The sequence below is a fragment of the Neopsephotus bourkii genome, unplaced genomic scaffold (genome assembly GCF_033783945.1).
Source record: "Neopsephotus bourkii isolate Nb327-2 ecotype Australia unplaced genomic scaffold, CSIRO-AGI_Nbou_v1 NB_1049, whole genome shotgun sequence".
Lineage (NCBI taxonomy): Eukaryota > Metazoa > Chordata > Aves > Psittaciformes > Psittacidae > Neopsephotus > Neopsephotus bourkii.
This window is the reverse complement of record NW_026901538.1, coordinates 176,846-189,286: the sequence shown is the minus strand read 5'-3', so window position 1 is coordinate 189,286 and position 12,441 is coordinate 176,846. Positions and strand designations below refer to the sequence as shown.

The 12,441-nt window shown below is 42.8% G+C and overlaps 1 protein-coding gene across 3 annotated transcripts in view; it reads left to right on the top strand.

Moving 5' to 3' along the window:
• The first annotated feature begins 12,013 nt into the window (after window positions 1-12,013).
• Window positions 12,014-12,441, top strand: part of DTWD2 (DTW domain containing 2) — an 89,398-nt gene continuing 88,970 nt past the window's right edge. For all 3 annotated transcript variants that reach the window (XM_061361031.1, XM_061361030.1, XM_061361032.1), the window contains exon 1: window positions 12,014-12,274. In XM_061361031.1, coding sequence (XP_061217015.1) covers window positions 12,015-12,274 — 260 coding nt within the window. In that variant the 5' untranslated portion in view covers window position 12,014. The remainder of the gene's footprint in view (window positions 12,275-12,441) is intronic.

Here is a 12,441-nt window from a genome sequence, read left to right as displayed (position 1 = left end):
CATGGCATCTACAGTACTATATAAACCAGACTTTCCCTCCTTTTCTGTCTTCCCCGTTCCTCCTGCAGCCTCACAACTAAAATCATCTACATAGCACACCTGAAGAAACACATCTGGTGCTTGCACAGAGGCAGCCCTGTTTAGGTGTGCAAGCACACTCCATCACTCCATTTAACCTCTGCACAGTTAGCTTTCCTTGCAGAGACAATGTCAGGGAGAAACAGACCCAGCATCCTTTAAAGAAAATCCTGTAATGACTTATTACAAGGCCAGAGGGGTTTTGTAGACTGCCAGAAGTCAGGTTCAGGTTGAAAAGATAATACAGATGTCATGTCCTTGACGACTGCCCCAGGAAATGTACCGAAGTGCCATTATGTGTACACTACATCAAGGTTTCTACTAATATAATTATTTTAGGCATTGATCTTATCTACTTCATTACCTGTCAAGCAGATGGTAGAGCTGCACTAACTAACGGCACTATTGCAACTATTAACTGTGCAAGGCCACTCCATGGGACTACATATTTAGGTTATTTAGCTTTATTCGTCTCCCCTTGGAGTTAAAACTTTTTGGGAAAAGAGATTTAGTCCTGTCTGTGAAAAAGAAGTTGATCAGGGTGGGGACAAAGTGTTCAAATAAGGCTGTTAAAAAGGAAACTGACTGCTCAGCAGAATAGAAAGACTTCTAAAATAAAACAGTTTATTTTTACTCACTCTGATTTACTGACTACTAGAAGAAACAGTATATTTTGCCTGATAGTGCTTTTTATTATGTAAACAACTCTTTCTGGGAGAAATGAATCCATAAACTTCAACTTAACTTCCTTAAATGCCTGATATCATTAATGACATTGTTGGGGTGATGAAGGATTAGCAAGTATATTGCCAGACTAAGCAAAATGATCAGAAGCAAAGCAAAAACAGAATCACAAGACTCAAGATGTTTCAGCAGAGGTAACTGCTGAAACATTATTACATCACGCATGACTGATAACAGTTTGTCTTAAAATAATTTTATGTTCATATGCATCCATTTAACATTTCGAGCTTAACCATAAGAATAAATACAAACTAAAGATATGGCTGTGACAGAGGTAGTGTGTCTCAACAGGGAAGAGAGGACAAGAAACTGTACCTAAATAAGTACAAGCAGACATGTACTCTGGTAGACACAGAGTGAGAGGACTAAGCTGCCCTGTGACAATGAGCAGGAAGCATCCAAGAAAGATCCTGTCCGGGACCAGCTGGCACCCTGAATCATTTCTCATAGCCAAGACTTGCTAGAACGGAGAAGAAAATGATCTGCTGTGTTGTATGTTTTGCTAAGTTACAGCTTTGCTCAAAGTTCCTTCTGCTAGAAATATGTCTCTCTGTAAATAGACCTTTCTTTCCATGCCACATCCTATTTCATCCTATTTTATTACCCAGGATGAAAATCTGGTTTCATAATTGCCCCTCTCACACATTGCTGTGGTTTGTATTCAAAGTACACTCTAGTCTTACAGCAGTGGCAGATATCCACAAATATTATTTAATACTAGTTTAGGGTCTGGTCTATGAATACAGGACAATTGTGCTGCATAAATATCACTTTGTAAGAAAAGAGTTTTTCTGGCTTGCTTTATGATTTCACACCTATCAATAATTTTCTTAAGCAGTCTAGAGATGAAAGTATGGGATTCTCCCATTTTACAGACCTATACTATTATTTTCTTGGTCTTTAAAGGAAATTTCAGTTGAAACTCCTGTGCTATTGCTTTAAAATGAGGTTTTTACTCCATTCAGTGTGGAGTTGTCTAGGAGACTTTTTAGGAAAATTGATCTCTGGAATGTATTGTGCATTTGTTCTGTGAAACTGCCCCAACAAAGTGATGGCAAGATATTGCTAAGCATGTGGGCATCAGTAGAATCTGACATGACACTTCCCCTCTGCATTGTCACTTTTCCAAATGACCAAATCCTCTTGGATTAAAAGAAAGAGGTACTTCTCCTTTTTGGAGGTGCATTCTTGTAGCTAAGAATAAATCATGCTAATCATCTCTGTTAGTTGCATGTAACTATTCTGACAGAAGGACAAGTGAACAAGCTGCATGTTATATTGCAAGACACGTACAGATTACAATTCTTTCATTCCTAAAGCTTTTTGCTTGTTTGTTTGTTAAAACCAAAAGTAATGCAGCTGCACTTACTGTGTGTGAGTTGAGTTAAAGAACAGGGAGTAGTTTCCACATGTGTGGAACCTGCCTCCTTTGATCACCTAGGGCAGGCCATACCATTACTGACACTGGAACAGAAAACACTGAAGGAATACTGTTAATTACAATGTTTGACCAGATTGTCAACACAGGTTTGTGAAACATACTCAGGATATTTTTGTTGCAGCTTTGAACTGACTTGCTGAATGCAAAGCTTCTAAAGTGACTGGGAAAAGGGCCTCTGGCATCCCAGAGTGCCCTGTGAAAGTACAGCTGAACAGAACACTGGTTTTCAGAGGCCTTTAATGAAAGCTCCCAGTCAAAGATTTCAGTCAGTATTCCTTAACCAGTGTAGTCACAAACTTTCCTCTCCCTATGACACACCACCTCTGCACCAGCAGTGCAAGCTGACGCAAGTGAGTTCCCTGTACATGCTTGTCAAGCTTCCCAGAGATATGAAATGTACAGGAGTCTCCACTGGGTAGTCCTGAAAACAGAAGCTGTCTAGTGTAGCTCTAAAGACACAAAGCCATGGAGGACACATTGACCATACCTACAGTATTGTAGCAGATACTGCTTCACAGGCTTTCTGTCTGCTGTTTGGTTTAACCCCCCTACCACTGAATTTAACCCATTTTGTTTTGCACCTGCTTTTTGTATTCTCAACCATGTTTTACAGATAGCAAATGACATACAAAGCATACAGAGATTATGTGACCAACTATACTTGTATCTATATAAAATGCATAATTTTATGTTTTTATGAATCTGATTTTAGGCAAGGATTTTCATATTAGCAAGAATTCTCAGTTACCTATTACTGTAATGTGCTCCAGGCCATCGGAGATGCAATCACAGGCTGCAATTACAGGTTCGGTGATTAGAATTACCTCTGTTATTAGCCCAGTATCGTAAATTAGGCCATGATGCAATCAGAAGCCTTGTTATCAGACCTTCAGATCACTGCTGAAATTACTGTGTTTGAAAATGTGTTTATATTTTACAAATATTCACCTTTTTTATTCATAAAAGAAGTGAATGGAAGTGAATAATCTGTCACATGATGCATTTAATTTACCACAGATGTTCAGTGTAAACTGTTTGAAAAAGAGAGATGGCACTTGCATGTAAGTGCTTTATGAAATTCCATGTGAGTTTCTTACGCAAAATATGAGATCTACTTACAAGAGATAAAACTAAAAGTGACTGAGAAGGCAGTTAATTTTTACAAATGTAAAAACAACCAGACTCATGAGCCAACTTTAGCAATCGAAACAGTACTTTAATGCATTTTCCAGATTATGATCTCTTCCACATCTTTTGCAACTAACCACTAACAGCAAAATGAGGAATTGAGCAAGCAGAGATTTTCCAAATCACAGAAACACAGCACTGTGTGATGTGGCATGCTGGCAGGAAGTGCAGCAGGGTGGAATATTACTTCACAGCTCTACTGCCTGGCTACCCACAGGGTAAACTAAGCTGGTTTATCTGAGAATAAACAAGAGAAAGAAACTTGCAGGGTGGTTGTGTGGTACATGATGACTCACACTAGCAACAGGGGAGATGTGGAGAACAGGAAGAAACACAAAATCATCACCTTCAGCAGCAGTAACAATTTGTGTACACCTTCATATTATTTGTCACATTTAGAAATATGCTGTGACTTCCAGAGTTTGCTAAATATATGTACACTTGAACAACATTCTTATTTGAACTTGATGGAAACTGGCTGAAGGCAGTCTGCAGCAGCATTGTCTAACACCTGCTACACTGCCAACCCTAACCAGTGTCTGAGCTGGAACAAAAAATGTTATTTTATGAGAACTCTATATGTGCATATTTGTTTACAGTTCTCATTAGAAGGGATCACTAATCCACCATTAAAAGTGACTCTTTATGAGGCCAAATGTCTGCATTTGTCATTGCTATTGCATTGCAATATTGTATTGCAATGGCATGCAATGTCATTGGCATCTTCTGCTCATCATATGCAGAATGCTGAACTCCAAGCTCAGATAGACTGCGAACAGCTATGAAAGCACTCCAGTACTAAATTCATTTGTGTAACAAACTTACAGTCTAATTAGTAACATTTTATAGCAACATATATCACCCAGATGATTGAAAGCTGCCTATCAGTATGAGCTGCCATAGTTGTATCTATGCCAGGGGCTTTGGACTCTGCTAATAGACCTGTGTTTGGTAAAATGTTTTTGGAAAAGATGAATGATGCCTCCAGAAGTATATAGCTCATAAAATCATAAATCATAGAATAGCTAGGGTTGGAAAGGACCTTAAGACCATCTAGTTTCAGCACCCCTGTCATGGGCAGGGACACCTCACACTAGACCCTCTCACCCAATGCTCTGTCCAACCTGGCCTTGAACACTGCCAGGGGTGAATGCCCAACTTCTTTGGGCAACCTGTTCCAGTGCGTCACCACGTTCATAGTAAAGAACTTCTTCCTTATATCTAACCTGAATTTTCCCTGTTTTAGGTTAAACACATTACTCCTTGTCCTATCACTACAGCCCCCAGTGAAGAGTACCTCCCCAGCATCCCTATAGGCCCCCTTCAGATATTGGAAAGCTGCTGTGAGGTCTCCATGCAGCCTTCTCTTCTCCAGGCTGAACAGCCTCAACTTTCTCAGGCAGTTTTCATACAGGAGGTGCTCCAGTCCCCTGATCATCCTCGTGGCCCTCTTCTGGACTTGCTCCAACAGTTCCATGTCCTTTTTATGTTGAGGACACCAGAACTGCACACAATACTCCAAGTGAGGTTTCACAAGAGCAGAGTAGAGGGGCAGGATCACCTCCTTTGACCTGCTGGTCACGCTCCCTTTGATGCAGCCTAGGATACGGTTGGCTTTCTGGGCTGCGAGTGCACACTGAAGCCAGCTCATGTTCAGTTTTCCATCAACCAAAACCCCTGAGTCCTTCTCTGCAGAGCTGCTCTGAATCTCTTCTCCACCCAGTCTGTAGCTGTGCCTGAGATTGCTCCGACCCAGGTGTAGGACCTTGCACTTGTCATGGTTAAACTTCATGAGGTTGGCATCAGCCCACCTCACAAGCGTGTCAAGGTCCCTCTGGATGGCATTCCTTCCCTCCAGCGTATCAACCGAACCACACAGCTTGGTGTCATCAGCAAACTTGCTGAGGGTGCGTCAATCCCACTGTCCATGTGGCTGACAAGGATGTTGAACTGGATCGATCTCAACAAAGACCACCGAGGGACACCACTCGTTACTGGTCTCCGACTGGACATTGAGCCACTGACCACAACTCTTTGCATGCAGCCATCCAGCCCATTCTTTATCTACCAAGTGGTCCATCCACCAAATCCATGTCTCTCCTGTTTAGACACAAGGATGTCATGCAGGACAGTGTCAAACACTTTGCACAAGTCTAGGTAGGTGACATCAACTGCTTTGCCCCATCCATCAGTTCTGTAGCCCCATCACAGAAAGCCACCAAATTGGTCAGGTGTGATTTGCCCTTAGTGAAGCCATGCTTCCATTTCCTCCTTCTTAATAACGGGGGTTTTATTTCCATTTTTCCAGTTGTCAGGCACTTTACTGCCATGATTTCTCAGATAGGATGGACAGTGGCTTAGCAACTTCATTCGCCAGCTTCTTCAGGACCTGCAGATGGATTTCATTGGGTCACATGGACTTGTGCACTTTTAGGTCCTTAAGATTATCTTGAATCTGATCCTCTCCTGCAGTGGGCCTAAGGTCATCATTCTCACAGTTCCTGCATCTGCCTTTCAAGACTTGGGCGGTCTGGTCAGAGCATTTGTCAGTGAAGACTGAGGCAAGGAGTCATGGAGAACCTCAGCCTTCTTCAAATCCAGGGTAGCCAGTTCTCCTGACAGCTTCTGGAGAGGGCCCATGTTGTCTGTTTTGTTGGTGACATACCTATAAGAAGTCCTTCCTGTTGTCCTTGAAAGCCCTAATTGCAGATCAATCTTCAGCCTCCTAAGGGATTATTGCTTCAAAATGAGAATAAAGTATCTAAACCACTTAGCCTAACCTCGGTGATACTTCGAAAGCAAAGCTGCACTCTGTATCAATATTTGTCCTGCCTCAGTACTTTCCACCTTCTTGGAGAAAAATACTACAATATAGTACCTTTATCTAACTCACTGGAAATTCATTCCAATGCAGATTCCCCAAAAGGTTTCAGTGTTGTAAGACTGAGTAAAGAAATATGGTTTTACTCATGATATGTATCATCTACACTATTACATTTGAAAATGACATGTAATTATCCTGAAGTGAAAGGGAGAAAGAAGAAGTACACTTCCTGGTATGAAAAGCATGTGAAAACATGTACAAAGGCAGTTTTGTGAGGTAGTAGTTACCTTGAAAGTCAGATGCTCATTATTTCACAGTAACTCATTTGTGTAGTTTTAACCAAAAATAAAGCTGTATATATGGGAGTTAGCATGAGACAGCTGGGATGGAACAGTTACTTTGAGCTATTTCCTCACACAGAAATAGTTCTCAACAGTGCTTCCTTAACGGGTATCTCCAGGTTGTGGAGAAAAAAAGTTTTAATGGATGAACATTATTAACCCCAAATAAAAATAACGTGATTCTGAGAAGAAAACGATGTTTTCAAAAGTGTCTCTCTTTCAGTGAACACTGCAAACAAGAGGCACTAAAGAACAAGAGTTAGCGCTGCAGAAGAATTTTCATCAGACAGGAATGAACGCAAAACCACTTCAAGCATTTTGGACAGGATTGCACAAATTTTAGCTCTTATGTCAAAACATAAAATGCAGATGAAGATTAAGCAACACGCAAAATGCTTCTGTCACTCCTGCTGTTTCACCTTGTAGTGAATAAAATGTCTGAAATTAATTCTGTGTTTTTCAAGTAACCTGCTGTCAGTTCTTACAAAGCAGTAAATGTAATGGACAAGAACCTAGCTGAGAGTTGATTTCCTCTCATGACTGCGAGACATAACAAAGCATGTTTTTGCCAAAGTGTATTTGGTGGGGTATTATATATATGTTCATCGTGACTGTCAGAAAGAGGCAGGAAAACATAGGTGTGCAGCTGTTCCATGACCTTCATACTTGGCCGCACTTGGGCGCCAGGTCAACACTCTCAGAATGGACAACAAAGACCATGAGAAACTGCACGGCCCCATGAGTAAACAGCTACAGAGCTGGCATAAAGCCAGTTGTTTTCTAAGGGTACAAAAGGAAGACCCTCTTGTAGCGAAATCCAAAGCCTCACCTCTGGCTGGATGCACCACAAAGGAGTTTTCCCAGGTACCTTAGACTCCTTCCCATTGTCACACTCATGAAAGTGTGGGCCTGGATCATAATGCAGTTGTAATTGGTGATGTTTTTCTTAATCTCTTGTCTCTCTATGCAGTAATCATTAGATGAATTGCTAATTTTCTTCTGTACTTTACTTACATACATATGTCTGATTTGCTTTATTTATTACTTATAGAGAGATATATACCTGACTTGTGTTTGTGTGCTTGTTTAATAAACTGGGCATATTATACAGCTAATGATAGTAATGACAGGACAAGGGGTAATGGGTTCAAATTGAAACAGGGGAAGCTCAAGACAGAGATAAGGAAGAAGCTCTTTACTATGAGGGTGGTAAGGCACTGGAACAGGTTGCCCAAAGAAATAGTAAATGCTCTGTCCCTGGCAGTGTTCAAGACCAGGCCGGACAGAGCCTTGGGTGACATGGTCTAGTGTGAGATGTCCCTGCCCATGGCAGGAGGGCTGAAACTGGATGATCCTAAGGTCCTTTCCATCCTATTCTAGGATACTAGTGTGTGGTTGTTTCGTTGTGTACCCTGTCTATAAGCAGAGTAGTAAGTTATCATAAATGATGGACAAATTCAAAGACTTCAAATAGAATGTCTAAAGTAATGTCTGAAGCCAACAGATTCAATAGGTCAGGAGACAACATAATGCACTGTGCATCACTGCTCCAGTGTTAATACCATGCAATCAATTTTTCAGTACTGAACGTCTAAAACCTTATTACTGTTTTTGGTTTTGTTTGGTTTTTTTTTTGGTGGTGTTTTTCATTTGGTTTGGTTTTGCTTTTTTGTTAGTTTAGGGGGGTTTTTTTGTGTGTGTTGTGTTTGGTTTTGTTTTTTTTTTTTTTTCTTTTTTTTTCCTCTTATCTATAATCCTTAGCAAGCTAGGATATCTTACTCTCAGCTTTTGTGTTGTAAAACAATTATAGCATGGCATCTTCTAGAACAGAGACAGTCAAAGACAACTTTTTCCCTTACAGCATCAATATGCATGTGGAAAAATACAGCACCTCTAGCAATGTCTTGGTAGGAGGCTGGAGTTGTATTATTTTGGCCAGCTTCCCCAAACACAGCAGCTCCTGGTTTTGAGTTCACACACCCCCAAACTTGGCCTGCACAGAGCTCTATTGCTACCCATAGTGGTATTTACCAACATTGCTCATGAACCCCCCTTATCTAATATACTGGCTACCGTATGTGCACAGAGGCTTCTGTTGACACACATCGCCAGCTTAGGGGCTTTGTTAAGACTATTCTTCCATACAAATAGCAAGTTGTCTTGTTTTGAAGAACTGAGGCAGAAATACAGGAAAACAAACCAACCCACCATCTCTTCTTTTTTCACTGCAGCCTTCATATGAACATACATTAGTGAACCTGCCACCAACCCTGTTTCCCCTCATTTCACAATCCTCAGTGCTAGTCAGCAATCCAGGCTCCCCTGGAGTGGGCTGAGACACCAGCTCAGCCTCTCATAACTTCCAAGCTTCCAGCTCTGACTCCACTTCCACAGCCTATACCTTACGATGACACCAGCGACTGTGCAGTGATCACGTTCAGGCAGTTCATCCAGCTTAACCACTGGCTTTTGGATCAACCCCCTGAGTGTATGGCCAAGTGTAGAGGTAGACAGGAAAGAATCATAACTGCCCCGAATTCAACATTTGTGAGCTGCCATGAAAGTACACTCTGTATGAGGATATCACATTTGTAAAAAAAAAACCAAACCAAACCAACCAAACAAAACACCACAAATACAGCAGGATTTTTAATTAATTAGTTGGTATTTTAAATCATGAGTCAAGCCAGGGTCTAGAAACACGGCACTTTGAATCAAACTGGCTAAAGCTGCTGGGGAACTACAGCTGCCATTTGAATAGACTTGTTTTGAGAACTGCCATTCTGACAGCTTCCCTCTATCTCCTAAAACATATATAAAATTTGAACTTCTCAGGGTGGGGACACACATGACTTGTCTGGATACACCACCTTTGACAGTAATAAATGAAACTTGTTCTTACTTAACACAGGCTCACCCTAGAATAAAGGAGAAATAGTTTATGTGAAGATGCTGAAAAGACTTGACTTCCAGAGGGATGGTACTTTCCATAAAATTTAATGGACTTCCCATACTACAGTGCGTCTACAGCTAGTCACTAAACATGTGATCATTCATCATTCCCAAAAAGGGAAGTGCAGTACGTAAAAGGATATTAAATGCAAGTAAGAAGGTCCCAGTCGCACCAACATTTAAGTCTGTAAACTTACAAATTGAAAACACTGGTCCAAACAGATGCTGGAGTGCCTCAGGTACCTATTAGCCTGCAAAAGATTACCAAGATCAGCCATAAAACTATTTTATTTTTTGCCTCAATCTTCAATATTCAGGCACTTATTCTCTAAAGCTTGTTCTGTTGTTTAAGACTTCTTGGCCTAGATATCAGGCTTTCAAATTTTTTTAAAGAATACTTAGTGTCAGATATATACTTTACTGGCCTGTAGTGAAAGAAGTTGTTGGTCTGTTAAGCTCTGCATCAACACGCATACAGCAAATACTAGCTCTGTTCCAAGAAACTCTAGGGTTGAGGTGGCTTTTAATCCCTGCTTCTGTTGTTAGCAATGTTCTGGTAACAGGAACCCTTATTTTTAAGCCTGCATTTTAGTCATGGGCAGTTTATCCTAACCTGATGTCACGCTAATGTCTTCCTTCAGTTTAACTGCTCACTTTACTCTTCAGACGTGTTTAGAGAAGAGCTATAGCATGCTCTCTCTGGACAGCCTCTAGCTATTCCTTGCTACATTTGCCTATCCCGTACCAACCAAATTACTTCATGTCATCACTACATTTATTTTAAGCATCTATCTGCAGATCAGTCTTCTTCTCTGTAGTCAGGCCACAATGGTTTGCAATAGTTTACTTTTAAGCTTATGACTGAAGCCAATTATTCTTACCAGGCCAGATAAAAAACTCACTCTTTGAAGACTTTCATGGGAAACTGTGAAGGCACACCTTTGTTCCTGTCACTAGCACTGGCTGGAGACTCCTTTCAGTAAGGTGGAAGCAGAAGGTGACCCTGGATTAAGTCATCAATACTCCTCCTGTTGAATACAACTGTGTTACTTCTAATAATCAGCCTAAATGAGCTTTTTGTCATTTATAGCTATTTATCTCATGAAGCTTAATAGAAGAGTCTTCCCACTCACTGCATCCCCCATCCTAAGTTAGGTGACATATAATACTAGCCATAAATTAACTTTGTAAATAAAAACTTGCATACCAGTATTTTCCTTTTGTCTTTTTTTGCATTTACCTTGTGTAATTTTACAGCCAGATTCAGAATCACTGGTCTAATATTTTTAATCTTGTGACTAAAATGCATTCTAGTGACTATATAATAGAACAAATTCATTTGTAGCTTGAGCTACAAATACTACACTAGAGAAATACAAACCCTAACAACAAAAGCAATCTTAATACTGTGCATGTTGCTGGTGCTGTTAGGCCTAAACATCAAATGGCTTAGATGATTTTAAGTATGTGAACACAGTACATTTGGGATGCAGAACAGAAAACAGAACAACTGGCCAACTCATCTGCAGTTGCTAATTTCAGAGAGGATCTCTTGGGCAGATTCCCTAGTTATTGTGTTTCAGTATGTTTCTACCGTAAACTGAAGCCTGGTGCTGAATTTCATGTTGCTGTATAACAAGACTCCCGTATATTATTACTGTATCTGGCCTAATGCAGCTAAATCCTGGTCTGTACCTACACTTCATTTCTTAAGAGCAGACTCTACTGGGGTTGGAAAAGACTGTCAAAGACGACGTTATTTTACAGCCCCTTGCCAGCACAGCTTGTGCTGCAGCCTCTCTCTTGTAGTTGTGTGGACTCCAGTATAAACGATACCTATGGCACATGGAAGCTCCAAACGTCTACCCAAAATCAAATGAAAGCAATTAAAACGGGCAGATACGTACGCAACGACCTGCAGTGGGTATTTTTTTTTTTTGGAACCTTTCTCTCCCCCACACACACACACACACACACACACACACACACACACACACACACACAAGGCCACACAGCCACCCATCGCCCCCAGTCCTCTGCTGGGTTTTCTCGCACCCCGTGGTTGACCAAGCGGCTGATACCCACAAACCCTAGCTAGGCTCCGGCTGGGCTCACAGCCTGTATCCTGCTTCAGCGGAGACGGGCCGAGCAGCCGGGGCTGCGCCGTAGCAGCCAAGCGGGCGAGGCCGAGGCCTACCGTGAGGCGCTAAGCCAGACCCCGCCGTTGTGACAGGCGAGGTGCTAGCGCAGTTCCCGCCGCCTACAGCCACCCGTACCCCTTCGGGTAAGGGCGAAGGAGATCCCGACCTCCTGGGGCCCGAGCCTGGGGCCGCGGACGACCTCCCGACCAAGGCCATGACAGACACTAACAACGAAGAACCAAAGCCCGAGAACAATATGCGCCAACAGCACCCCCTGCTGCACACGCCGCTCGTCAAGGGGCCGGATGTCCGGCTCCCCGCGCCCCGATTGGACGAACCTCCAGCGAAGGGGCAGGGCTGCCTCACCGTGCCCGGGGCGGCGGGCTTTGTTGCCTGCCGGCGCCCTCTGCTGGAGACGGGCTGTTCCTGCCCCCAGCATGGAAGGGGGCAGCGTGGCAGCCCCGGCCTCAGCCCCAGCCCTGGGCGAGGAGGAAGAGGGCTGCGCGGGTCTGTGGGAGCTGCCGGTGGAGCGCTGCGAGCGGCGGCCGGAGTGCGGACGCTGCAGGTAACGCGGGGAGAAGGGCCGCGGGGCTGCCGGTCCCGACAGCTCTCGCTCCGCCCCGGTGTGCGGGAGGCTGCGCTGAGGGCCCGGGGCGGTGCGTCGTGACGGTGGCGGGGCGGGGGGCGAACGGGTCATGTTACTTAGCAACGGACCAGGCAGGGGCAAGCGGC